General features: G+C 38.9%; 2 protein-coding genes across 2 annotated transcripts in view; one reads left to right on the forward strand and one right to left on the reverse strand.

Annotated features, from left to right (window-relative positions):
* Nucleotides 1-16,537, forward strand: part of engl (endoglin, like) — a 38,345-nt gene extending 21,808 nt beyond the window's left edge. The window contains exons 7-18 of the mRNA XM_022682887.2: nucleotides 496-640; nucleotides 2,004-2,196; nucleotides 4,339-4,493; nucleotides 5,677-5,832; nucleotides 8,169-8,258; nucleotides 9,843-10,082; nucleotides 12,298-12,930; nucleotides 13,372-13,456; nucleotides 13,603-13,668; nucleotides 14,239-14,334; nucleotides 14,496-14,606; nucleotides 16,044-16,537. Coding sequence (XP_022538608.2) covers nucleotides 496-640; nucleotides 2,004-2,196; nucleotides 4,339-4,493; nucleotides 5,677-5,832; nucleotides 8,169-8,258; nucleotides 9,843-10,082; nucleotides 12,298-12,930; nucleotides 13,372-13,456; nucleotides 13,603-13,668; nucleotides 14,239-14,334; nucleotides 14,496-14,602 — 1,966 coding nt within the window. The 3' untranslated portion in view covers nucleotides 14,603-14,606; nucleotides 16,044-16,537. The remainder of the gene's footprint in view (nucleotides 1-495; nucleotides 641-2,003; nucleotides 2,197-4,338; nucleotides 4,494-5,676; nucleotides 5,833-8,168; nucleotides 8,259-9,842; nucleotides 10,083-12,297; nucleotides 12,931-13,371; nucleotides 13,457-13,602; nucleotides 13,669-14,238; nucleotides 14,335-14,495; nucleotides 14,607-16,043) is intronic.
* Nucleotides 16,538-16,876: 339 nt separating this feature from the next.
* On the reverse strand, nucleotides 16,877-23,624 carry LOC103035241 (zinc finger protein Gfi-1b). Its single transcript, XM_007229823.4, has 6 exons — nucleotides 23,348-23,624; nucleotides 21,121-21,424; nucleotides 19,873-20,051; nucleotides 18,641-18,781; nucleotides 18,290-18,455; nucleotides 16,877-17,459 (listed from the first exon to the last, which is right to left on the reverse strand). The coding sequence occupies exons 2-6, from the start codon at nucleotides 21,380-21,382 to the stop codon at nucleotides 17,251-17,253; spliced, it is 957 nt and encodes a 318-aa protein (XP_007229885.2). The 5' UTR covers nucleotides 21,383-21,424; nucleotides 23,348-23,624; the 3' UTR covers nucleotides 16,877-17,250.
* Between the last annotated feature and the right edge of the window lie 968 nt (nucleotides 23,625-24,592).

The raw sequence follows: 24,592 nt of genomic DNA on the forward strand, positions 1-24,592 counted from the left end.
TCCCTGAAGCAATTTTTTTCCATCTTTTGTAAATAAAGTTACCCTAGTTTTATACATGTATGCAGTGTCTGGTGTTTGGATTATAACAGCGGGTCATGCAGCAAGACAACAGCCCTAAGCACACAAGTGGTTCTACCACAGAATGGTTACAGAATCAGCAGGGCCAGGTCAATGCCCAGATACTGAAAACAAACTTTCACATATTTTTGCCTCTCACAGTACGCAACATGGAATAATTTTCCTCAACAATAAATGAGCAATACTTTCTAATATTTTGTCTCTTTTACTAGATTAGTTTCTTCTTATTTACTTTTAGGACTTGACAAAATTAGATAAAGTTTAAGTTTGAATTAATTAATGTAGAAATACCGAACATTGCTTACAAACTTTTAGGCACCCCTGTGAAATAAACGTGACACTCTCTCACCCTCTCTGTCTCTCTTACCCTCTCTGTCTGTCTCTCTCTCTCTCTCTCTCTCCCTCTCCCTCTCTTAGCTCGTTGCAGGTGGAGGTGTCCCTCTCCCTGCTGCCTGCTGTGCCGGGTGCAGGGTGGCATAACCTGGTGTTGGTGCTGAGCAGCGTGGCTCCAGTCAATTTTGCAATGGTGACCCCCGGCCTGCGCGGCCACATCACCGTCCTCGTGAGTCTCGTTTACTGAAATTAATCTCTTCTACTGCTGAGATTCACTGACTGGCCTAGGAGGGAACAGTGCAGTGTGGGGGTCACACTGCTTCTGAAGGCTGGAAACATGTGGAAAACACTTAAATACTTTTTAAAAAAATCTACCAGCCTGTCTCTCTGTTGCTTAGCAGTGGGAGCATCAGAGCTGTTTTTGTTTATGTTGGATTTTTGATTATCGTAGCTGCAGCCATTAATATCATATAAATTGGAAGTGTTGCTAAAGGCCTAGGTTAGCTTTTATCTGATTGGTTAGCCCAGACTTTCCATTCTTTTGGTTTGAGAACTCAAAACACATGCCACAGCAACAGGCCACAAACAGGCCACAGAGCACATAACTCATCCCAGTGGAAGCAGCTGGAGAAAGGAAGCTTCAGAATGAGACAGCGCTGGTTCTGGGCTGCTTTGATTGGAGGGGCAATTAAACATAATGGGTGGACATAATTACTGGATAACTCTATTTCCTGAAAAGCTTCAACAGAACTTTGTCTACTGTACTTAACCGCTAGGATTTATTAAAATAGGTCAATTAACAAAAATATTACAAGCAAGTAACATTAAGCAACATTAAGCAAACGTTACCATGTGGAGGCTAGTTTAAAGTATAATTCTTTTTAATTTGCACTTATGTACAGCATACCTGCCTCTGACAAAAAAACAGTACTGCTGTACTGAACAGCTCCAAGCAGTCTGACTCAATCAGAAATAAGCTTTTCAATGCTTTTCTGTGATTGGTTTAGAGATCATTTATAAATATCTGCAGTTTGGCAAAGAAAAAAAACTTTCAACACATAATCACTACTTAATAACAAATTCATTATCAAAATTTAACATTAACAATAAACTACGACACAAATACAGTTCATTCTACTTTTTCATTGTTTTTCATTTAATTATCATTTTCTTGTTTTTTTCTTTATAGTGTATTCATTTTTTTTCATCAAATGACCAATAGAAATGCTCCAAAATCATTTTATATTGACCTCCATTGAATTTAAAGGGCAAATATTATGCAAAACTTAAAGAGATTGGTATCAGTAATCAGACGTTTCTATGAGCCTTTTGAATAGTCCCTTATGTGACTTATGTGACACAATTAAGAAACCTGCATATTACCACCCTGGCTTATTCTGAAAGGGACTGGCAAGAATTAAGCTAAGATCTCTTAATTGTGACTCTTATGTAAGTGTGAAATTCATGAACATGTTTTGTATAGCCCATAGATCATGGTTACAATTTGTCCCCATTAAAAGGTTTGTTATTTCAGTTAATTACTGAGCACAATAGTCCCTTATAATTCAATCTAAAGTATGGCCTTGTTTCAGTCTTCCCATAGTGTGACCCCTCTCTATCCTCCTAAACCCGACCTCACCATGACCACCACTTTCGTACCGGACCTCCTTTCGCACCCTGACCTGCTGACCTGGGCCAATCAGAACCACTACCCCGCTGTGACATCATACACAGAAGCTAACCTGGCCAACCGCTTCGTGATCAGGCTGAGAGGCAGCGGGACGGGTGAGGCTGCATCAGACTCTCTCTGACCTTAGATTAACAGAAAACATCAGCGTGACCTTAAACATGAGTTTCTGACCCGATTAAACGACACGGCGACCTTGTCTGGTTCCAGAGTGCTGCAAGACAGAACCCATAGCACACAGATAATTGCATATTAAAATAACACATCAAGGCTTTTAAACTGATTAATAAAGGAAGAGCCTCAGTGTGTTCTGATAAGTGTGAAGTGACTTCATCCTGTTTTGGAATGAATATCAAACATTTACACACATTATCTTCCTTTTATTCCACATTTTATTAATCATTTACACAAAACTGTTATTTAGAGAAAATAATATATAATAATAATAATAATAATAATGCTGCAGAAATTTTACATTTTATAATTTGCAAAATACCTTGTGATGCTTTATTAGCTAAATAGAATATATACCCATCACATTCAATCCTGTCACCTTCAAACCCAATATACTCAACTCCTTAACATTGAACGCCATCACACTCTACTCTGTTACACTCAAGCTTCTAACACTCCACTCTGTTACACTTACCCCTCTCACGTTTAACTCCATCACACTCTACTTTGTCACACTCAACCCCACCACACTCAACTCCAGCACACTCAACTACATTACATTCAACCCCAACTCATTCATCTCTGTCACATTTTACCTTTTCACACTCAACTCCATTACATTAAACCCTGTCACTCTCAACTCTGTCACACTCAACCCTGTCACACTAAACCCTATAAAACTCAACCTTGTCACATTCCACCCTGTTACATTTAACCTCATCATACTCAACTCATACTCTGTTACACCTAACCCTGTCACATTCATCCCCAACACACTCAACTTCGTCATACTGAACTCCATCACATTCAACCCTTTTACTCTCAACCCTGTTGAACTCAACCCTGTTACACTCTATACACAGTCACTTCGTCACATTCAACTCCGTCACATTCAAATCTAAAATGTTCAACCCTGTCACACTTAAACCTGTCACACTCAACACTGTCACACTCAACCCTGTCACACTCAACCCCCTAGCACTCAACTCCAACACTCAACTTCGTCACACTGAACTCCATCACATTCTACCCCATCGCACTTAACCCTGTCACACTCAGCCCTGTCACACTCAAACCCCTAGCACTCAACTTCGTCACACTGAACTCCATCACATTCTACCCCATCGCACTTAACCCTGTCACACTCAACCCTGTCACACTCAAACCTGTCACATTCACCTTGTCACATTCAACCCCAAAACGCTCAACCCCGTCACACTCAAACCTGTCACATTTAACTCCAACACACTCAACTTCATTACATTCAACCCCATCAAACTCCAACCCAGTCACATTCAACTCGAACACACTCAAACCTATCATACTGAACCCCTCACATTCAACCCTGTCACATACACTCTGTCATATTCAAATACATCACATTCAACCCTGTCACATTCACTCCGTCATATTCAACCCCGTCACATTCAACCCCCTAACACTCAGCCCCCTAACACTCAACTTCGTCACACTGAACTCCATCACATTCAACCCCAACACATTTAACATTCTAAAATCTTAATGTTAATGCATCATTTTGGATAAATTATTAGAGAAAAAATGGAAAGGTCCCATCAACTACTTGACAGTCAATTTGTGATCATACTTAAGGTGGGATAAATCTTTTCATAAAGGCACAAATGATTAATCAATTCAAAAGCTTTAATGTAAGATAAATTTCCTTACCTCTCAAGTTCAGAACAGAAAAAGCACCAACATTTAAATGTATTCATACGCAATTAAATATTTAATGTTTATTAAAAGTAAAGTAAATTTAATAATTAATTTAAATATACACTTTTATAAGCTCCATATATTTCCAACATATTGTGGAATCCATGAGGGCCTAAGGATGATCTAGACCAAAAGGAATTTTTCAGTCTAGAATACTAATATTTCTACTCATTAATGAAATCATATGGCCATCTTTTAGCTTTATGCTCTTTAACTTCTAGCTGCTGCCATCCGCTTATAAACCTATGTTAATTAAACAGCATATTTAACTATGGTATTAAAGAAGTTCTAAATCTTCTCTCCAACACACACACACACACACACACACACAGCTCAGGCGACGCTGGAGGCAAAGGAGGCGGAGACGATGCTGAGGCAGTGGCTCTCTCGTGAGGACAGCAACGGTACAGAAGGCAACCAGGAGGCCATCAGTGCTCAGTGTCTCGAGGGACGCCTCACTGTGTCCGTGAATAAACACGTTTTACAGGTCAAACACACACACATTACACAGTATTATTATACCGTCCCCCCACAATTAGTATCGCAGAATCACAATATCATGGGGATATCATCGTTATCATGGGAAACGTATAATAATATCATATCAGGAGATGCTCTGTGATTCACACCTCTAAGATACAGTGTGTTCAGTTAGCAACATTAGCATGAAACTTTACAAGACCATTTATGAGTAAATTTACATTCAGACATTTCATTTTTTTTTTAAGGCGTTGCCTTTTATTGCATTTCACAGTTTCCAAATTTGATATGGAAGTTTTACCAGCAGACACGCTGTATTTCCAGAGTGGTTATTGTGGAGATGTTTTTTCTTGAAAGATCTAGAAAGTATATTAATCAATATTTCTGTATATGCAGTAGATGCACATACTGCGGTTAAAATATTTCTGCCTATACACTGCTAGTATTTCTTTAAAGTGTGCGGCATGTGCAAAAAGCTATTTTGATTACAGTTTTTTAACAATTAAGAAGTGTTTACCAGTTCTTTCGATACTTTATTCTAAATGTAAATACAGCAGCAGTATCATGACACAAAAACCTAGATCAACATGTGTTCCCTTGTTCCAGAGCTACGTGTAGTCAAACACAGTCCAAAAACTAAAAGCTAGAAAGAGCATTACTGTTGTTTAGTTTTTCTTTCTGTTACACTTTTATCTGAATGTTAATTGTGTAATCTTGTTTGTTAAGAAAGTATAAGCATATAAAAACATGCTAATTTAATGCATAATGTGTAATACCAATATAAATTGTATCAACAATATGTTCAATACAGACAGGTGTTGTGTTAAGTGTATTTAGGGAAAAAAAAAACGTAATAATTATATGTACCCCATATTAATTGACTGCACCTGGTGTGAAATAGGTTTTCTGAATAGATATTATTCTTAAAGGTAAATTAAGAGAAAAAAAATAAGTCTAGACAGGAGTGAATGGATCCCGGGGGGAAACAGCAGTAAACTTTAACCTGTCCTTACAAACAAATTGTGTTTTTAGAATTATTTGCTGGAGCCACACTGGCTTCTCCTGTACTGTAATCAGTGTGTGAGATAACTTATCAAAGCAGCATGTTCTCTAACACAGGATTGTTTTGTGTACACACACATTCATACACACACACACACACACACACACACACACACTGATCCCTGCAGGCCCTGTCTCTCTCGGTGTCGGCAGTTACTCTGCAAGACCCATCATGCCAGGCACAGACCAACGGGAGCCATTTCCTGTTGGCGTTTCCAGTAATTTCCTGTGGGACAGAGGGAGTGATCGAGCGAGAGGGCAGAGAAATGCATTACAAAAACACGGTAAGAGAGAGAGAGAGAGGCAGAACCGTGCACCTCCAGTGTTGACTTTAATCTTCCTGAAGGTCTTTTGCAGTCATTTGGGTGTTTTGTCCTCCCCGTCCTTCAAACTGTTCTATTAGAAAGTCTTTCTGTTCTTCTAGACCACAGACTGACCTCCACCACTTCTGTTATCCGTATTACCTAATTACTTCACAAAGAAAGCAGAGGAAACAGCTGCTTTGCCATCCTCGTCTTAATCTACTGCTTTTTAATGGGCATCAGTTATTTAAATGCTCAGACAATTATGCAGCTGCTTAGAGGAGTCCACGGTGGATTGGCTGGGATCAGAAATCAGACTTCTATGCAGGTTTGAAATTTGCATCACCTGGTCTTTCTGAACAATACCCAGCAAACATACACATCTGTCACAATGTTGTTTACTTTCTGACAGCATTGCTACAATGCTGTGCAGTGGTTGACTTGTCTATGTTTTATCAACAACACTGTCACAACTTTGTCACACAACCTCTTCGATAGGTAGCATTGCTTCGTGGTCATTGTACCTTTAACAACTTTACAGTCAATTGTGCATTTTAACATTGTGAAATTGTTGCAGGCACCAAAGGTTCACAATGCTGGTACAGCTCAGATTGTCATAGGTCTGAACTGTGATCTACGGAATGATGGAGTTCTGTCCAATACTTTTGAATCAGAGTTGCAGAGTTTGCAATGTGTTTGGGATCAGTTGCAGAGATGGGGATGATTTGTGGAGTTTAAGATGAGTTGCAGAATTAGAGATGAGTTGAGGAGTTTGGGATGAGTTGGGGAGTTTGGGATAAGTTAGGGAGTTTGGGATGATTTGTGGAGTTTAAGATAAGTTGCGGAATTAGAGATGAGTTGAGGAGTTTGGGATGAGTTGGGGAGTTTAGGATAAGTTAGGAAATTGGGATGAGTTGGGGAGTTGGAATGAGTTGCGAAGTTGAGGATGAGGTTAAAAGTAGTTGAGGATGAGTTGAGGACTTTGGGATGAGTTGAGGAGTTTGGGATGAGTTGGGGAGTTTGGGGTGAGTTGGGGAGTTTGGGATGAGTTGGGGAGTTTGGGGTGAGTTGGGGAGTTTGGGATGATTTGGGGAGTTTGGGGTGAGTTGGGGAGTTTGGGATGAGTTGAGGACTTTGGGATGATTTGGGGAGTTTGGGATGAGTTGCGAAGTTGAGGATGAGGTTAAAAGTAGTTGAGGATGAGTTGGGGAGTTTAAAATGTGTTTGGGAGATTGGGATGAGACGGGGTGGTGATCATCATTCACCATTCTGACCTCAGTAACACTCTTCTTGAATGTAATCAAATTTTTTTTTATATTGTAGAAGGCAGAGCAGAGAGTTTTTCTAGCGAAATCAGAATAAACTTTTTTTTTTTTATTATTGTACATTTGTTCCAGTTATAAAAGTGAAGGAAAAGCCAGGAACCACTGGCAGTTCTACAGGGTTTCAGAGGTTTAAGAAAAATGGATCAGTCTATTTTGGGCTAGCGCAGTTTTCTGTTGGAGGAACCTTCTGTTGGTCAGGTTGGTCCGACTCTTTTATGAAGCCGCGGGAAGGAATAATCAAGTTAGCAGCAGGTGCTTCAGCCCCAGCACTGATTCAGAAGTGTGATTTTTCCCATAATTTGAGAAAATAATGAAATAATGGCAGCTCTCCACAGAATATAGGATTCAGAAACAGGGCTGGTGGCAAAAGTAGAATCTTTTTCTGACCCAAATGAAAGAGCTTTGTGTTTGGATCTGCTGGGGAATACACATGCGACCTGGGTCAGCCTGCCTGTGTGTATTGTGGATGCGTGAGGAAGAGCAAATTTAAATAGAAGTAGAAGTAGAAGAGCTTTCATTGGTCTAATTGAATAAAATCGAGGTCTCACTTTGAGTCCCAGGCCATGCTTGCCGTTTCTTTCTGTGTGGGTACAGTAGGTGGGGCTCTCTCCCCTCATCACTCCCATTGTGATGCTGGTCAGTACAGACATTTGTTAGCTGTTGTAACATAGATGGGGATCTGGTGCTTTGTTCCAAGTAGGTTATGATGTGTCTGCAACAGTTGGATTTCCATGTCTGGCTTTCCATGTGTCAGATAAGGCATGTGCTAGCATGTCAGCATTATGAGTTAAAGAACGGACAACCCTGTTGTGTGGGGGTAATAAGCTTTCTCAATAAAAAAAAAAATAATAGAAGAAGCATATTTACTCCCCTGCTGCACAGCGTACAGTGTCCTGATCATAGTTTATAAAATATATACAGAATGAGGGGATTAAGGAATTTTAATGAGTCAAACATTAACCATTACTTGTCATCTGTTTATTTATTTTGCAGGTGCTGCTATGGAAACATAAGCCTTTGATGAGCCTGTCCAATCAGACAAGATGGAAAATGACTGAAGAGATGACTCCACTGGTTATACATGTGAGTAGAGAGAAAGAGAGAGAGAGAGAGAGAGAGAGTGAACATGTGTCTGTTAGACCTAGACAGTTATACATATATGTAAACATATAACCCCAATAACCTCAATTACATGTTTCTGTAAAATGTAAATTAATTACATTACATTACATTACATTACATTACATGTATTTGTATCCATACTTACAAATAATAAGGTACATAAGCAATGGAGGATATAAAAGTCCACAGCAAGAAGTAAATCATTTATCAGGTCCTGACAGAGACCAGATGGGTAATATTGGGATAGAGGAAAAGGGAGGAAGAAAGGAGGAGAGGAGCAGAGAATGAGGATAGAAGTAGTTAGTGTGTTAGAGGTGTTAGGAGAGTAAGTGCTCTTTGAAGAGCTCTGTCTTCAGGAGTTTCTTAAAGATAGCCAGAGATTCTCCTGATCTGGTAGTAGAAGGTAGTTTGTTCCATCATTGGGACCATGAGAACAGTCTGGATTGTTTTGTAAAAAAGTAGGAGGGAGCGTGTTGCTTTATCATTAACTTGTAGACTATCTTAAAGGCTTTGAATTTAATACAAGCAGCAACCGGTAGCCAGTGGAGCTCAATGAGTAGTGTCAGGTGACGTGCACGATTGGCTGGCAACAGCAAGATTCACATCCTGAAGACATTTTGGCATCACAGTAACAAGACATATACAGTATACAGTGGCTTGCAAAATTATTCATTCCCCTTGAACTTTTTCACATTTTGTTACCTTACAACCACTAAATGTATTTTACTTAGATAGTAAGACAAACACAAAGTTGCACATCTTGGGCAAAAATCTTGGCTCTACTATGTATTGATATAGGATCTGAATCTTTTAGCCCAGCACACTTTAGATTTTTTTAATTTTGAAAACCATGTATAATTTTTGTTCCACTTCACAATTCTGTGCTTGTGTTGGTCTATCACTTAAAATCTCAATAAAATACATTTAGGTTTGTGGTTGTAAGGTGAGAAAATGTGATAACGTTTAAGGGGTATGAATACTTTTGCAAGCCTCTGTATGTCCTTCCGATGAATTAATTCAGCTTCTTTATGCAAACACATTGAACTCGTCTAGTCCCTGTGGAGAGATACAGTATACTGCCAATAGAATAGGACTCTCTGGAGCAGATAAATAAACATGAATCTATGGGCACCACGCCTAATCCCAGGAGTGAGCTATATAGAGGGATATAAAGCCCCCAATACTGAGCTGTGGAGCAGTGCAACTGTGGAATGATGGAGCTCCATCCAATACATTAGGACATTAGGATACATGTGGGGAGTTGGGGGTGAGGTGGGGTGGTGATCATCCATCCAGCATCCTGACCTCACTAATGCTCTCATCACCAAATGTAGTCAAATACTCACAGAAATGCTTCTTCAAAATCTAGTAGAATGTCTTTCCTGGACAGTAGAGACAAAACTCTTTTTCAATACCTTTAATTTAAAAATAAAGAAATTGCTTCTTAACAGTAAGAAAGTTTCTTATTGTTATTCTTTATATGTGCCTGCATACTGTATATATAAAATGTCAGTCTAAAATTTCTTCTGTTTCTTCTTTTCTCAGTTCAGCTGTGCAGCTTCATTTCCCACTCCTCCCAGTGTTCCCACTCCTCCTAGCGTTCCTCAGCTCAGCTCCTACAGGCCGGCAGGTACGCTGGGGCGCAGTGCTGCTACAGAGCCGCTGTGGTTCATCTCTCCGTACGGTGTTCCTCTGCTCTCCATGCAGCTGTTCGCCACCCAGGCGTTTGAGCAGAGAGCCGCGGGGCCGTGTGTTATCACCTCCAACAGCCGAGTTTACGCCGAGGTCAGTTCTGCTCTCTATTTTCATCCACAGGGCCCTAGACCTTTTTGCACTGGTTGCACTGATGCGCCTAACTTTTTTTCTTAGGTGCACCAGTACATTAATGAGGTGCACCAACATTTCTAACGTTTTGCCATCAAGCTGGTGGAAGCACTACTCCCTCCGGGTGGGTAGATGGCACTCTCTCCCCACATCACTAAAGGGTGATGCCCGCAGCACAGGGCATCTGTGAGCTGATGTATCAGAACCTGTGCTGCGCTGCGCTTTACTCAGTGTCACTGGCTGCATCAGCAGCAGCTCGAAAAGAAGCGGTGTCTGGCTTCACATGTATCGGAGGAAGCATGTGCTAGTCTTCACCCTCCTGGTGTGTTGGGGCATTACTAGTGATAGGGGGAGTCCTAATGAGTGGGTTGGGTAATTGGCTATGTAAATTGTAGAGAAAATGGGAAAAAAAAATTATATAAAAATAAAAATATAAAAATATATATATATAATTCTAAAAAAATAATTCTGAAAAAGTATTGGTCCTTTAAGTGCTTCACTGAGCTGAAATAAAAAAAATCATCTCAGGATAAATTAAATATTTTAAGGGCTTAAAACAGTGTCATATGCATTATGCTCCATTGCAATCACATGCCTGTCAGTTGGCAACTCCTGTAGTTTGTCCTTCTCACTACAGGTTAGTGCTGGTAGGAAATTGTGATAATGGGATAATGCCCAGTACAGTATCTGTATGTTTGAATGACCTGGTGCCAGACAGATACAGTGTTTCTTTTGGTTATATCAGTGTTTTCAAGGTTGTATGGACAGCACAGCCTTTAAAAATGTTTGGGGTCTTTAGTTGCCAGTAAAGTACTTTAGAATTATAGCTAATCATACACTGCAAATGAATAGTAGAATACTAGCAGCACAGATGCTGCAAATTAACTGCATTGGCAGTTCTGTTCCAGCATGAAGTCAAATGCCAGCTTGCTCCTATTGCCTATAACACTGTGGCCAGACAGCCAAGCATGATAGTAAGTATAACTGAATTCCCAACAAAAAGTAGCCCTGGTAGGCGGTGCTCCACAGTACTGGTGAGTTAGGGGTGGAGGTACACGTCCATTATGCAAATAAATTATGTTAGGGGCCAATAGGAAAGATGTAACTGCTATGAATTCTTCTTCTAAGTGCTTCTTCAAATGTCTGTAATTGGCTGAAGTTAAGGAAGCTACTGTATGTGCTAGATTTATGTGTTTGTGCCTGGTGTTTAGTCTCACAACAAATAAGTAAATTCTTGTGAAACTTCTTCAATCCGACCACCGTTTTTTTCAATGAATGTTACTGTTATATGTACAGGTGGCAAATGTATTCGTAGGGAATCCCAAGATGCACTGCATTCTACAGTTTTTCAATGGAGCATTGATAAACAGCTACACTGTAAACCCAGAAGTTGGTTGAACCTAAATGATTTAAGTCTGTTTACATAAAATTATATTTATATAATATTTCTAAACAATACTCAAGTATTTTGAGTTAGTTATACATTTGTGGGCACATAAGCATTCAAACTGAGATCTTTGAGTTGAGCCAACTTATAATAACTGAGTTTAGTCTGTTGTCATTAACAGCTTATTTTCTATTGGCTTCTGTCACAATCTATTTGCATACTGGGTGTGTCCAACATTTTCCGACACTCACCATCAGTGTGTAGTGATTCTCCATGGGCTACATTAGAAATAAATCAAGTTCCTCTTTAATTGTGGTAACTTGATTGTAATTTATGCTAACTCAAGTTTTCATTGCCCGTTGCTTAACTTTTTTAAGGCAACCAGTTTCTTAAATTTTTTAAAGTAAACTCAACTTAACCAGTCTTATGGTATAACAAAAAAAATCAACTTCCCCTTTAGTTGTAATAACTTGATGTTTTAAGTTATGCTAACTTAAGTTTTCATCACCCATTACTTAACTTTCTTAAGGCAACCGGTTTCAATTTCAACCGGTTTCAAATTCAACTTATCCGGACTTACAGTGTATTTACTGTATTGTTTACTGAAAAGAAAACAGCAATTGGTTACAGTACAGATGCTTAAACATTGAAGTCAGGTCAGACTTATCTTATCCCAGCGATTCTCTGAATCCCAGCAGTAGTGCGAATGTATACCCTGTGACTCATTTGAGGCTCATTTGATGCTTCACCTAGAGAGATTTGCAGTGTTTCTTACTTATTCTCTCTCAGATCTCTGGCAGCACTTCTCTCCGTGGGCGGTTAGAGCTCAGCTCCTGTGTGGTCTCTCCTCTCTCGGACCCCCGCTCTCACCCCGGCTGGCCGGTCGTCCAAGACTTCTGCCCTGCTGACCCGTCCTTCCATCTGGAGAAGCGTACGAGAGAGGAGCGTGGAAGTAAAGAGCAGGAGGAAGAGGAGGAGGAGGAGGAAGAAGAAGAGACAGATGAGGGAGAAAGAGATGAAGGAGAGAGAGAGGAGGAAGAAGAAGCTGAAGAGGGAGAGGAGGGTGGAAAAAGAGAGGGCTCGAGTCAAGTTGGAGTAGGAGCCAAAAAGATGGACGGGGAAAAGAGGAAGGTGAGAGGTGAATCATTGAAAAGAAAGACTGCAGTGCAGAAATCTGAAGCCGCCGGAGCAGTGGAGGAGAGAGAGAGAGGAATGGGAGGAGAGATTGTTAAAAAAAGAAGAAAGAGAGAACCCTGGCTACGGTTCAGCTTCATCCTTCGGCCAGTGTTTAACAACTCCATCCAGTTCCTGCACTGCAGTCTGCAGCTGTGTGGAGGCGGACCCCCGCTGACCACAGCAAGGAGGCAGTGCATGCGGGGGCCATCAATACCTGCTCTCATAAAAACACCTGCTGGACAACAGGTAAACTCATTTATTTAAATCATACCATCACCATACCAACACATTCTACCTCATGCTATAGTATGCCCTACTACAACCAAAGAGGCAGTTACACTATCAAAATACCTGCTATAGCTTAAAATGATTTTATTTTACTCTGATGTTGTCATATTCATATCGCTGTCCAACGAAAAACACTTATCTCCACTGTGCCAAAATTTCTTGATAAACGGACCAATAGAAACTCTTCAAAATGACCTGAAATAAACTCTTTTTTTACATTGACTTCCATTGAAAGCTTACAAGGTTTTTCTCTCCTGTAAAGTTGCTGTTTTGGAGATAAGTGTTTTTCATTGGACAGCAACGACTAGCACCACTGCTAGCATAATGCTGACGTATCAACAGTCAATACAAACCAATTCTCTCTCTCTCTCTCTCTCTCTCTCTCTCTCTCTCTCTCAGTGTGAGTATAGAAACCTTTTGAGGCCAGTGCTGGTCACCTATTCCCCCACTGTTGGCCTGGCTGGTCTACTGCCGCCCCCTGCAGGTCAGTGCACGATATGGTGCTTAAACTTTTTTGTTCACAAAACTTTGAGTGTGTGGAGGTTGAGTTTCCTGTTAATAATGATAATTATGATGGGTAACAATAATCTCTGTTTATAAAAACATATGTGTGTTTATATATGTTGACAGGTCAGCTTGCTCAAAAACCTGCAGTCAGTGAAACAGAGATGTCACGGCACAGCTCTTCTGAGAGTGGTGAGTATAGACTCACACACACACACAGTGCACTTCATATATATATATATATATATATATATTTTTTTTTTTTTAAATATATATATATATATATATATATATATATATATATATATATATATATATATATAGTGGGCAATTTATCATGATAATATAGTATCATGTGATTCCCAGCCCTAGTAAAGGTTCTTTATATTGCTAGAAACACACCTGTTATGTTAAGCCAACATAAATCTACCAAATGCAGAAGCTTCCAAAATCTTACCCAATTGTAGACCATAAATATGAGCACTACATATTATGAATAAATATCCTCTAAATTGTACAACCAAGACACACTAAAAATCTAACATGTATTAGTAAATTACAATTTATATACATAATGGGCATCTTATTAAGCAGTAATATGCTAAAATCTTTCTCCACAGTGCATTACTGTAATTTTATAATCCTTTAATGGCAACTTTTTTGCTGTTAAATTGCTGTAAAATTTACAAGAAACATTTTACAGTGTAGGTTCTGTTTGTTAATGTTTATTTGTGTTGTTTTTTTGTATTTATTCATAATCAGGTGCAAGTACCGGCTCTATTTTGGTGATCGTGTTCGCTGCATTTCTATTGGGCATCAGTCTGATGGGGGCACTGTGGTGCATCTACACCTGCACAGGTACACATCTACACCTGACTTTAGAGATAAAGTCATTTTTTAACATGATAAAACCAGTATGATCCTGCAGATTTTATAGCATATCCTGCCATTGCTCGATTAGCCTAGACTGTTCTTTTAGTATGAATATATTATATAATTGTTGGTGATGTCATTGGCAGGGAAATCCACAGCCGTGCAAAGAAACCTTTTTCCTGAGACCGCTGAACAAAGCCCCTGCTCCTGGAACCCCATAGCTGAACTGGAACAGACCAGCAGCTCAGTGTAGAGAGGTACGTTCACCCTACAGCCAGCAGTATACTTCAAATGATAAGTAAATACAATGTATAAACAGGTTTGCGTTTGTTGTATGAACAGGTTTATGTATGTTCTGAGAGCTCCCACTAACTGTGATTGATTTCTGATTAGTTTCGATCATCACATCACTTATTTTGAGACCTCCATCTGACTCTGATTTCATATCTGATATCATTGGTTGTGAGACCTCCCCCTGATTGTAATTGGTTCTGATAGCCACATAATTTGTTCTGTGACCTTCCCTAGATCTGTTGCAACAGGACAGGCAAACCAAAACTACTATTGAGTTAATATACTTTACTTTTTCAAAATGTGACCTGGTGATGAGAAACGAGCGCAAAAATACACCTTTATAGGTCTGTGTATTTCACCGCGGGTTTCACCGGGAGTTGAAGAATGTAGAAGTATTGGACAGCGAAGCCGGAAAAAAGGCGCGAGTGCACGGTGGCATTATGCCTTGATGTTTTTCAAATATAAAAAATATAAAAACGATTGTCAGTTAAATAATAGCAAAGTGAAATAAAATACATTTATGTTTAGTCAAAGTGCTTTTCTCTAAATGAATTTAATTAATTCACTTGCACTTGCATTTGTCTAATTTTCAAACAGCAAAATCCATATATCTGCTTGAATATAAAACCTTATAAATGTCAGAAAAAAATACAGCTATAGTTATACTGTGCACGTTTGTGAAGTATATTTTATTTTATAGTGACTACACAATTTGCTCTTTCTTCATATATGTTGGTTGTTATTAGATGCTGTTTTTTTTTCAAATGTTTAAATGGTAACATTACTATGTGTACAGTAGGTAAAACCTATATAAGTAGTATTTGTGATATAAAGTGTGGGTTAATTTTTTCAGTATGTCTGTTCTGTGGTTCCTGTAGGCTTTGGGGTGTTTTTTGGCAGTGGTCCAGAGGTGTATGGGGGGGGGGGGGATTTGGGGGTTTAGTTGATCGTGTGTGGTGAGGCCCCTATCTCTGTTATTTGTGCTAATCACCATGTTATTGGTTCTGAAACATCCCCTAACTGTAATTGGACCTCACCAACTGGCTCTGATGGTGATCTAATTGTATCTACCGTCATGTTATTTGATAACTTCTGCTGAATGTGATTGGTTCTAATAACCATGTCTTTGTTTTTGAGACCTCAGCCTAACTGTGATTTGGTCCTAGTTACTACCTAGTTTCTTTTGAAACCTCCACCTGACTATAATTTCATCACCACCTTGTTTGTTCTGTGACCTCCCCCTATCTGTGATTGGTCTTAATCACCACATCATTAATTCTGAGACGCCGCCTTTGTTGCATTTGGTTCTAATCACCACGTGCTTGGTCCTGAGATCTCATCTGCACTGTTTCATTTTGTAATTACATGTTAATGTAATGTTATATCTCTGTCGTTTGCAGGAGATGGACACACGGACAGGAAGATGTGTTTGCGTGAGAGTGTTCATGGGTGTGATTTTTTTACTGACAACAATTCAGACAAAAACCCACATGAGATAAACCATAACCCCATGAGCTATTGCCCTTTTTAACCTGGTCTGATTAATGTGCCTCTCTCTCTTTGGAGCTCACACACGCCTTACACCAAGACTGAGACCACTTCTTACACACGGCCGCTCAAGCTGAGCCCTCAGTGGATCTGCTTGAGGCCTGCATTGGACTAGTATCTGACCAGCGCTGGGCTTTAGATGAGTCCTAAGTGTCATTGTGCTGCTTTGTGTTGTTTCAGGCAGTCAGACTGAGCTGAGAATAAAATAAAATATGTCGCTAAACAGAGAGATAAACGACTGGTGCTCTGCAGTGATTGATTTGTGTGTTTTGTGACTGTGACTAATGTGCTTCAGTGTTTTCGCTCATCCTTTAGCGCTGAAGCTACGTTCAAATAAATCTGTAACATCAGAATCCTTGTGCAAGTGTGTTTTGTTCATTCAACACCTTTTTCTATGTAAGATCTCACTTTGACAATGAATGGAATCACATCCCATTTGCTCTGTGCTCTGAGATCTTGTTCTAAGTTTTGGTTGTTGGGTCTGATACCAAACCATTTTATACCTTTATACATTTAATCCTATATATTTATTATTTTTTCTTACACATGTTTGTACCTTGATACATATTAGTTAGGTTTAACTTCTTAATGATTCAATTTACTTATTTTGGAAGTGAATAAATACATAAAATCACACCATGAATTAAATTCCAACATAATTCACTTTATTCATCATTTATAGAATTCAGAATTAGCACAACAAAACACAACAGATTTAACTGGAGTAACTATTCCCCCAGAAGGGAAGTACAGATCAATAAAAAAACAATACATCAAGTTTTTCAGGAGGGTGTCTTATGGAGCTTAAATACTAATCTTAAAATATGTAATGATGTAATTAATGAATTAGAATTATAATTTTAACAGGGTTGTTTACAACTAATGGTGAAATTTGCAATAGAAACTTACTTTTTCAGATTTATAATGTACTTTAATATTTTAATGTGCTTATTGGATAATTCACCAAGGTCCAAACTGAATTCAAGTGTACAAACATACTGATTTAAATACTTTAACTCCATAGTGTTTACCCATAAAAACTGCTTAAAAAAAAACATTTCAGCTGCACTGATAAGCCGGGCTGCTGATGTTATTATCAGTGCAGTGTGTCTCCAGGTGGCGCTGTAGGTCCACTTTCCTCTGGAAGCTGAGAGAGCAGTGCGGGCAGCTGAACGGCCTGTAGCTGCTGTGCTTCCTACTGTGTGTGATCAGATTCGAGCTCTGACTGAACGCCTTACCACACACCACACACACATGAGGCTTCTCACCTGAGAGAGAGAGACAGAGAGAGAGAAAAAGAGAGAGAGAGAGACAGAGAGAGAGAGAGTGAATGAGAGATAAGGGATTGGAGTATCTCTATTGTCTTGGCATATACAGGGTTTGGACAATGAAACTGAAACACCTGTCATTTTAGTGTGAGAGGTTTCATGGATAAATTGGAGCAGCCTGGTGACCAATCTTCATTAGTTGCACATTGCACCAGTAAGAGCGGAGTGTGAAGGTTCAATTAGCAGGGTAAGAAGCCGGTGTGCTCAAAATATTGCAATGCACACAACATTATGGGTGACATACCAGAGTTCAAAATTACCAGAGCACCATCAAATTGTTGGTGCACGTCTTGCTGGCGCATCTGTGACCAAGACAGCAAGTCTTTGTGATGTATCAAGAGCCACGGTATCCAGGGTAATGTCAGCATACCACCAAGAAGAACCAACCACATCCAACAGGATTAACTGTGGACGATGTACGAGGAAGCTGTCTGAAAGGGATGTTGGGGTGCTAACCCGGATTGTGTCCAAAAAACATAAAACCACGGCTGCTCAAATCACGGCAGAATTCAATGTGCACCTCAACTCTCCTGTTTCCACCAGAACTGTCCGTCACCACAATAAATTATTGTGGTCTAAAACCAGGTGTTTCAGTTTCATTGTCCAACCCCTGTATATAAGGTTATTGTAAAGTTATATAGAGTTAATTATAGGTAGACACTCTCGCTGTCTGCTGACTTTTTATTCTAATGCAGGGAGGTCGTCACCCCCAGGAGGGTCCGGGCCTGGTCTCTGGTCTGCACAGTGAGAGGGTTAGGTGTGTTGCTGACCTGTGTGTATGAAGGTGTGTTTCTTCATGTCTGACTTCTGGTGGAATCTCTTGCCGCAGTACTGGCAGGGATACGGCCGAGTGTCTGAGTGGATCAGCAGGTGCGTGGACAGAGTGGACGAGCGCTTAAACACCTTCCCACAAACCTTACAGCCAAAACTACGCTCCTGAAACACACACGTACACACACACACATGCAGAGTGACCTCTTAGTACTTTTTACTAAATACTGCTTATTACTGCTTTTACCTTCTCTCTCTAAATTCAATTCAATTCCAATTGGGTTTATTGGCATGATTCAAAAAACTCTTTCACACTCACACACACACACACACACTGTAAGCAGGCTCACTTTCGCTCTGCTGCAGAATCCAGCAGAGGCCTGCAGCCCATAATGCTGTGTACTCATGCCCAGTCCAGGCAAAGGAACAGCCACTCTGTTCACATGTGACCTGCGCAGGTGAGTCACCAAGCCCACTGCAGACGACAGCACCTGAGTACAGACAGAGAGAGAGAGGGAGAACCCAGTCCAAATTAGAATGCTATCGGGCCCTAAACAGACTGTATGAATTAGCAGAATATCTCTACACCGTCAGAGATCTACTTTAACACGAAGAATTAGAAATAAACACCCAAACCTAAAAACCCAGATAGAATCTGAACTACTAAAAATATTTCTTGGTGATGGTGAAACAGCACCTCTTGCTGCCAAATATGTGGCAACATACCACACAGAGTAACTCCCCGTTACACCAAAATTCATTATTATACTTGTCTATTCTAATTACTCATTATTATTATTATTATTATTATTATTATTATTATTATTATTGTTGTTGTTGTTGTTGTTGTTGTTGATATTATTACTATTGTTATGATTGTTGCTATTATTACTTATGTTATTACTATTGTTATTATTGTTGTTATTATTACTAATGTTATTACTATTGTTATTATTGTCAATGTTTCTTTTTATTGATGCATCTGTTAATATTTTTAGTGATGTCTTACTATATTTTTAGTTTTTGACATTTGCTTTGGCAATATTGTTTTCAAAAACAGTCATGCTAATAAAGCCAAATTGAATTGAATTGAATTGAATTGAATTGAGAGAGAGATAGAGAGAGAGAGAGAGAGAGAGAGAGAGAGAGGAAGAGAGAGAGAGAGGTGAGAAAAAGAGTTAGAGAGTGAGAGATTAACAGAGAGACAGTGAGAGAGATGGAGAGAGAGAAACATGAGAAAGGGAGTTAGAGAGTAAGAGAATGAGACAGAGAGACAGTGAGATTGAGATTGAGATTGAGAGTGGTGAGAGAGAGATGGAGAGTGGTGAGAAAAAGAGTTAGAGAGTGAGAGAGGGATGGAAAGTGGTGAGAGACAGAGACTTAAAAATGTACTTATTGTTCCAAAGTCTTTTAAGCTTTCTCTCAAGTTCCAGATTTTTTGTTAAAGATATTAAAGAGTTTTCAAAGGAATTTGGAGTTGCATAAAGGGTTCTTATGACAGAATTCTACAAAATCTGAGAAGTGTTCTGTAAAATGTATAAAGCTTTAAAGATCTGCAGATGGTTCTGAGGGGCTGACCCACCTTCTCGCACAGTGGACATTCACACAGAGGGGTTTTGACGTTGAGCTGCAGTCTGTGGCTGAGCAGAGCGTGAACCAGTCTCTCCAGTTCCTGCTCTCTGTCCCTCAGACTCCCATCAGCCTGCAGGTGATGAGGAGATGACCACACTGACCCAGATCCACTCTCAACACCCAGCCGCTCTGTAGAACATCAAAGGGAAAAGGACAGTTACCTTACTCCACAGTTGTCATGACCTAGATCAGCCTTGATAGATAGATAGATACTGCAGCCCCTCCTGCTGTGTCCTTTACTAGGAAAGTTGCACTACAATTAGAAAATAAAAAAAATGCAGGAGGAAGAGCAATCTGCTATAAAGAGCCATTTTTGGAACAACCTCCCTTTTAGGGTATCTTCACACTTGTTCTGAAAGGATTGATTCCTGGCTCATTTGGGGGAGGAGCTTGTTTAATCTGCTTTGGTTTTACACACAGGGGGCCCTACCATTCACCCTGCACATGTCCTGATGCTCATTGCTATGTTACACCTGTCAACATGCCTTGCACCCGTGCTGTTAAAATAATGACGGGATTTAGGAATGTATCTATGCTGATGTATGTGGTGGCCTGAGAGTGAGATGTGCTCTGGCATCTTGCTATTTTGGCAACAAAAAACCCCTGTGCACTTTATTACAGTACCCTGGCTTAGTTCGATCCCAATGCTCTTTATTATTCACTACACAGTGCTTTACTTTGATATACAGATGGAAGGAGAAGCAATGCCATAAGTAGAAGTATCAAATTACAAAATGAACCAATCACGTAAACCCATATGCAGCACTGGGAGCAGATAGCTTCCACACCTGCAGTGGAGTCCAATGAAAGAAAAACCCAGACCATCAATTTTAGGAGGACCAAAGATCAGTACTCAGCTTTCACATAGAGAATCATACAGAAAAAAGGTCCAGAAAAAAGGCTAGTGTGGAAATGCTCTAAATTTAGACTTTTCTTTTCTCACAAGCTTTTATCTAATCTACCTTTTTAGTCTACAGTTTACTATGGCATATTACCACTGTCCTGTATCATCTCTGATTATTTATTATAACTGCTCTATCATGCCATGACTGAGCATGTCATAATCAACAACCAGCTCTCAAATTAGCCATATGTCCTCATTATCTCACTTTCTGTCCAGGTGTTTTTATCATTATGTTATTTGTTGTGTTGTCCGGTTTGTACATTAAAATTATATTTGAATTGAATTGCCGGCTACCTGTAGCCCAGGAGGCCCAGTTCTCCTCCTGAGAAGCAGGGTCAGGGCTGGAGGCCACAGGAACCCACTGAATTGAGTCGTATCCTAAACCAGTAGAAGCTGCTGTAGCTCCTGAATTGAGTTCCTGGTGCTCAGGTGAGATGCTCCAACTGGGTTTCTGGGCTTTGAATGGTCCATCATGCTCATAGTTGTGGAAGTGGGCAGGTGGTCGTGTGTAATAGGATCCCACCCTCTTGCTCTTGACCAAAAATGAACGCGGCATTTCTCAAAAGAAAGACGAAAAGAGTGGAGTTTAATTATCAGCCTGAAACAAAGAAACAGAGCAGAACCTTTAGAGGCAGAACAACAATAACCAAACACCATTCATCTAACAGGCTGCTGTCTGCAAACAAATCTTGATTAGCTTAGCAGGTGTTTGTGGTAAGTGTGCGTTTGTGTGTATGTGTGTGTGCATGTGTGTATGTGTTTCTTTTAGATTTTTTATATGACAGTAATCAAGTATACATATACACAACAAAGTGTAAATGGTACAAATCTTAGGGCTTTTAGGGGAAACAAATGGTATATTGCAAAATATGAATATAATCAAGAGTAAGATGGACGATCACAAGCCATCAAACCAAGCTGAACTGCTTGAATGTTTGCACCAGGAGTGGCGGCATAAAGTTATACAAAAGCAGTGTGTAAGACTGGTGGAGTAGAACATGCCAAGATGCATGAAAACTGTGATTAAAAACCAGGATTATTTCACCAAATATTGATTTCTGAACTCTTAAAACTTAAATATGAACTTGTTTTCTTTGCATTGTTTGAGATCTGAAAGCTCTGCATCTTTTTTGTTATTTCAGCCTTTTCTCATTTTCGGCAAATAAATTCTCTAATTGACAATATTTTTATTTGCAATTTGGGAGAAATGTTGTCTGTAGTTTATAGAATAAGAAAATATATTATATATATATATATATATATATTATAAGAAAATTTCATATATTTACACCTATTAAAATACATACAAGCATGTATGTATATATAATATATAAAACATATATTTACAGTATAAGATAGACAGATGTTTTATACATCACATCATTTCTAATGTATCCGTTTACAGAAAAGTTTTTCGTTCCATTGGTGTGTAACTCTAGTGGTGAGATGGGTGATGGTGTTCAGCAGTTGAGGAGAGTGAGCAGACACACACACACACCTGTGTGATTCAGTTAGGATGCCAAAGCCTGAGGTTACGCTTTTACCCCCCAGCAACATCGCAGCACAGCCAGCTGCAGGCCCCAGCCAACCCCCCGTATCTCCCACTGTTCCTTCATCTTCACCCGACTGTAACTGCAGCTCACGCTTCCACTGAAGCAACGTTCACCAATGCTGAACTAGCAGTGATTCTCAGATCCTGACACTTTTATAATCACTAGTGAATAACAGAGTTCACAAAAATCTCTGTTGTATAGCGGTCAATTTTTGCTTTTAAAACGTATCATATATGAAAGTTTTGCTGGACAGGAAATCTCTGAAATCCCACATTTACCAGCGTCAGTCGAGGGAATATGTTGCTTTCTCAAATTCTATTAAAATCTGTCAGATATATACAAAAATATTTCTCTCAGAATTTCTACATTCACCAGTGACCGAAGTGTCAACACTATGCATTTCTATACATCAAAATTTAACTCTTGATTTTCAAATTCTTTTAAATAATGTGAACAAATTATTTCTAATATTCTACAATTACAAGCAGCAGTCTGTCAAATTCTCAAATTCTCCTAAAAAAATCTCTTTAAAAAAATCACAATAAAAAGAGTGATCCAATTTTTTTTAAATCTCAAATTCTCTTAGAATTGTCAAATATACATACGTAAAAAAATATTTCCTAATCACCAATTCCCATCTGAAATTTTACATTTACAGAAATCACATTTAGATTTTAAATTAAAACTAACTAGTTTAGTTTTTACCCATAACCTTTAATTTTTCCATAGTCTGTTCATAAAACTAACATTTTAAACCATTTTACATACAAATATAAGGAATTTAAAGCTAAATTCTAATTTCACTTTTATCCATTGGAGTTTTCTAAACTCAAGTACACAGCAACTTTATACAGTCAGGATGGCAAATACAAAAGACAAATTATCAACTAAAATACAATAAAATCTACTATCAGCCTAATATCAGGATAGATGTAAACCTTTTTCTTTAGATCTTTAATTGGACTTACCTCTCAGCACAGCATGAAGTCAATGTTAAGGTTTGTGATGAGCGTGTGAGAGTGTATGAGAGTGTGTGGTTGTTTTGTGTGTGTGTGTGTGTGTGGACGGTGTTCGTTCTCTGACTTGGTACACTTTTGTCATCACAGCACTGAGATGTGATTTGGTTTTTGGTTTTGAATGTGATGGGAAATCAGACTGAGGCTTCACTCTAAATTCTATGGTCCATCTGACCTATTGTAAAAATAAAAATAAAAATACAACCTTAACTGCCTTAACTATGTGGTTCATTTTTTTAGGATTTTTAATAAAGAAAAATGGGAGACACTTTAAATAACACTGAACTTACTAAATTTAACTTATTAAATGTAACTGATTATAAAATGTAGGACAAGGGTGGGGTGTGGTCTCAGTGGGCCTATCCATTAAATTTATGCTGTTCATTTTTTAAACTAATATATAAACTAATATAGAAAGTTTCACCAGAAAATGTATATTTTGAGATTATGAACCTATGGCATGCAGTCTGTATCTTAATTACATTTAAAATAAATTAATGTTTTAAATAAGTCTCTAAATGTCATGTACAGTGGAAACTGCTGATAATGACAGTGGGATGGCACTTGACTGGAAATGTCTGGAAAAAGATACTTCCTTAAATACAGTCTATGGTCTAGAAAAGCAATAACTAAATTAAATTTAACTAAATTAGTTTTAGAACATCCCTGTTGTTTAGTAGTTCAGTAACAGTGCTGTATGGCCCAGACACGCTGCTTTTTTATGCTTTCTCCTCTTAGCAATGACTTTATTACTGTACTTCACCTGTCAGGCCTCGAAATTCGTCTCTTCACTGCTGAAACTGAAACTTAGTCCAATGTTAAGCTGAGCTAAAGGTGTTGCCATGTGGGTCAGCCAGACCTGACTCAACCTGTACCAGTTTTCTGCAGTTTCTAAGCGTCCTTTAAAGATTTAGAAAACAGTACTCACAGCTCTCTGGCTACATCTGTAATTATTATTTTTTAAATAATTATTAGTTATCTGGTGAGCGTGAAGTTGCTGTGTGTAAATGTGTAAATGCTGCAGTAACATGATCTGGTTCAGCACTGCTTTACTACAGACAGAGGTTTTGGAAATTAATTTATTTGTTAACAAATTACTTTTTTTACAATATACAACACACAACTTCACTGTATTTTGTACCATTTCAGGTTATTCACTGAATCTAAAGAAAAGTTTAAATGGCAAAATTATAAACT

This window comes from Astyanax mexicanus, chromosome 3 (assembly GCF_023375975.1).
Source record: "Astyanax mexicanus isolate ESR-SI-001 chromosome 3, AstMex3_surface, whole genome shotgun sequence".
In the NCBI taxonomy this organism is placed as follows: domain Eukaryota; kingdom Metazoa; phylum Chordata; class Actinopteri; order Characiformes; family Acestrorhamphidae; genus Astyanax; species Astyanax mexicanus.

Coding starts and splice junctions, on each gene's coding strand:
- LOC103035241 (XM_007229823.4), bottom strand. CDS start 21,382: ATGCCGCGTTCATTTTTGGTCAAGAGCAAGAGGGTGGGATCCTATTAC. Junction 20,052..21,120: donor CTGGGCCTCCTGGGCTACAG/GTAGCCGGCAAT, acceptor GATGTTCTACAG/AGCGGCTGGGTGTTGAGAGT. Junction 17,460..18,289: donor ACACACCTTCATACACACAG/GTCAGCAACACA, acceptor TCTCTCTCTCAG/GTGAGAAGCCTCATGTGTGT.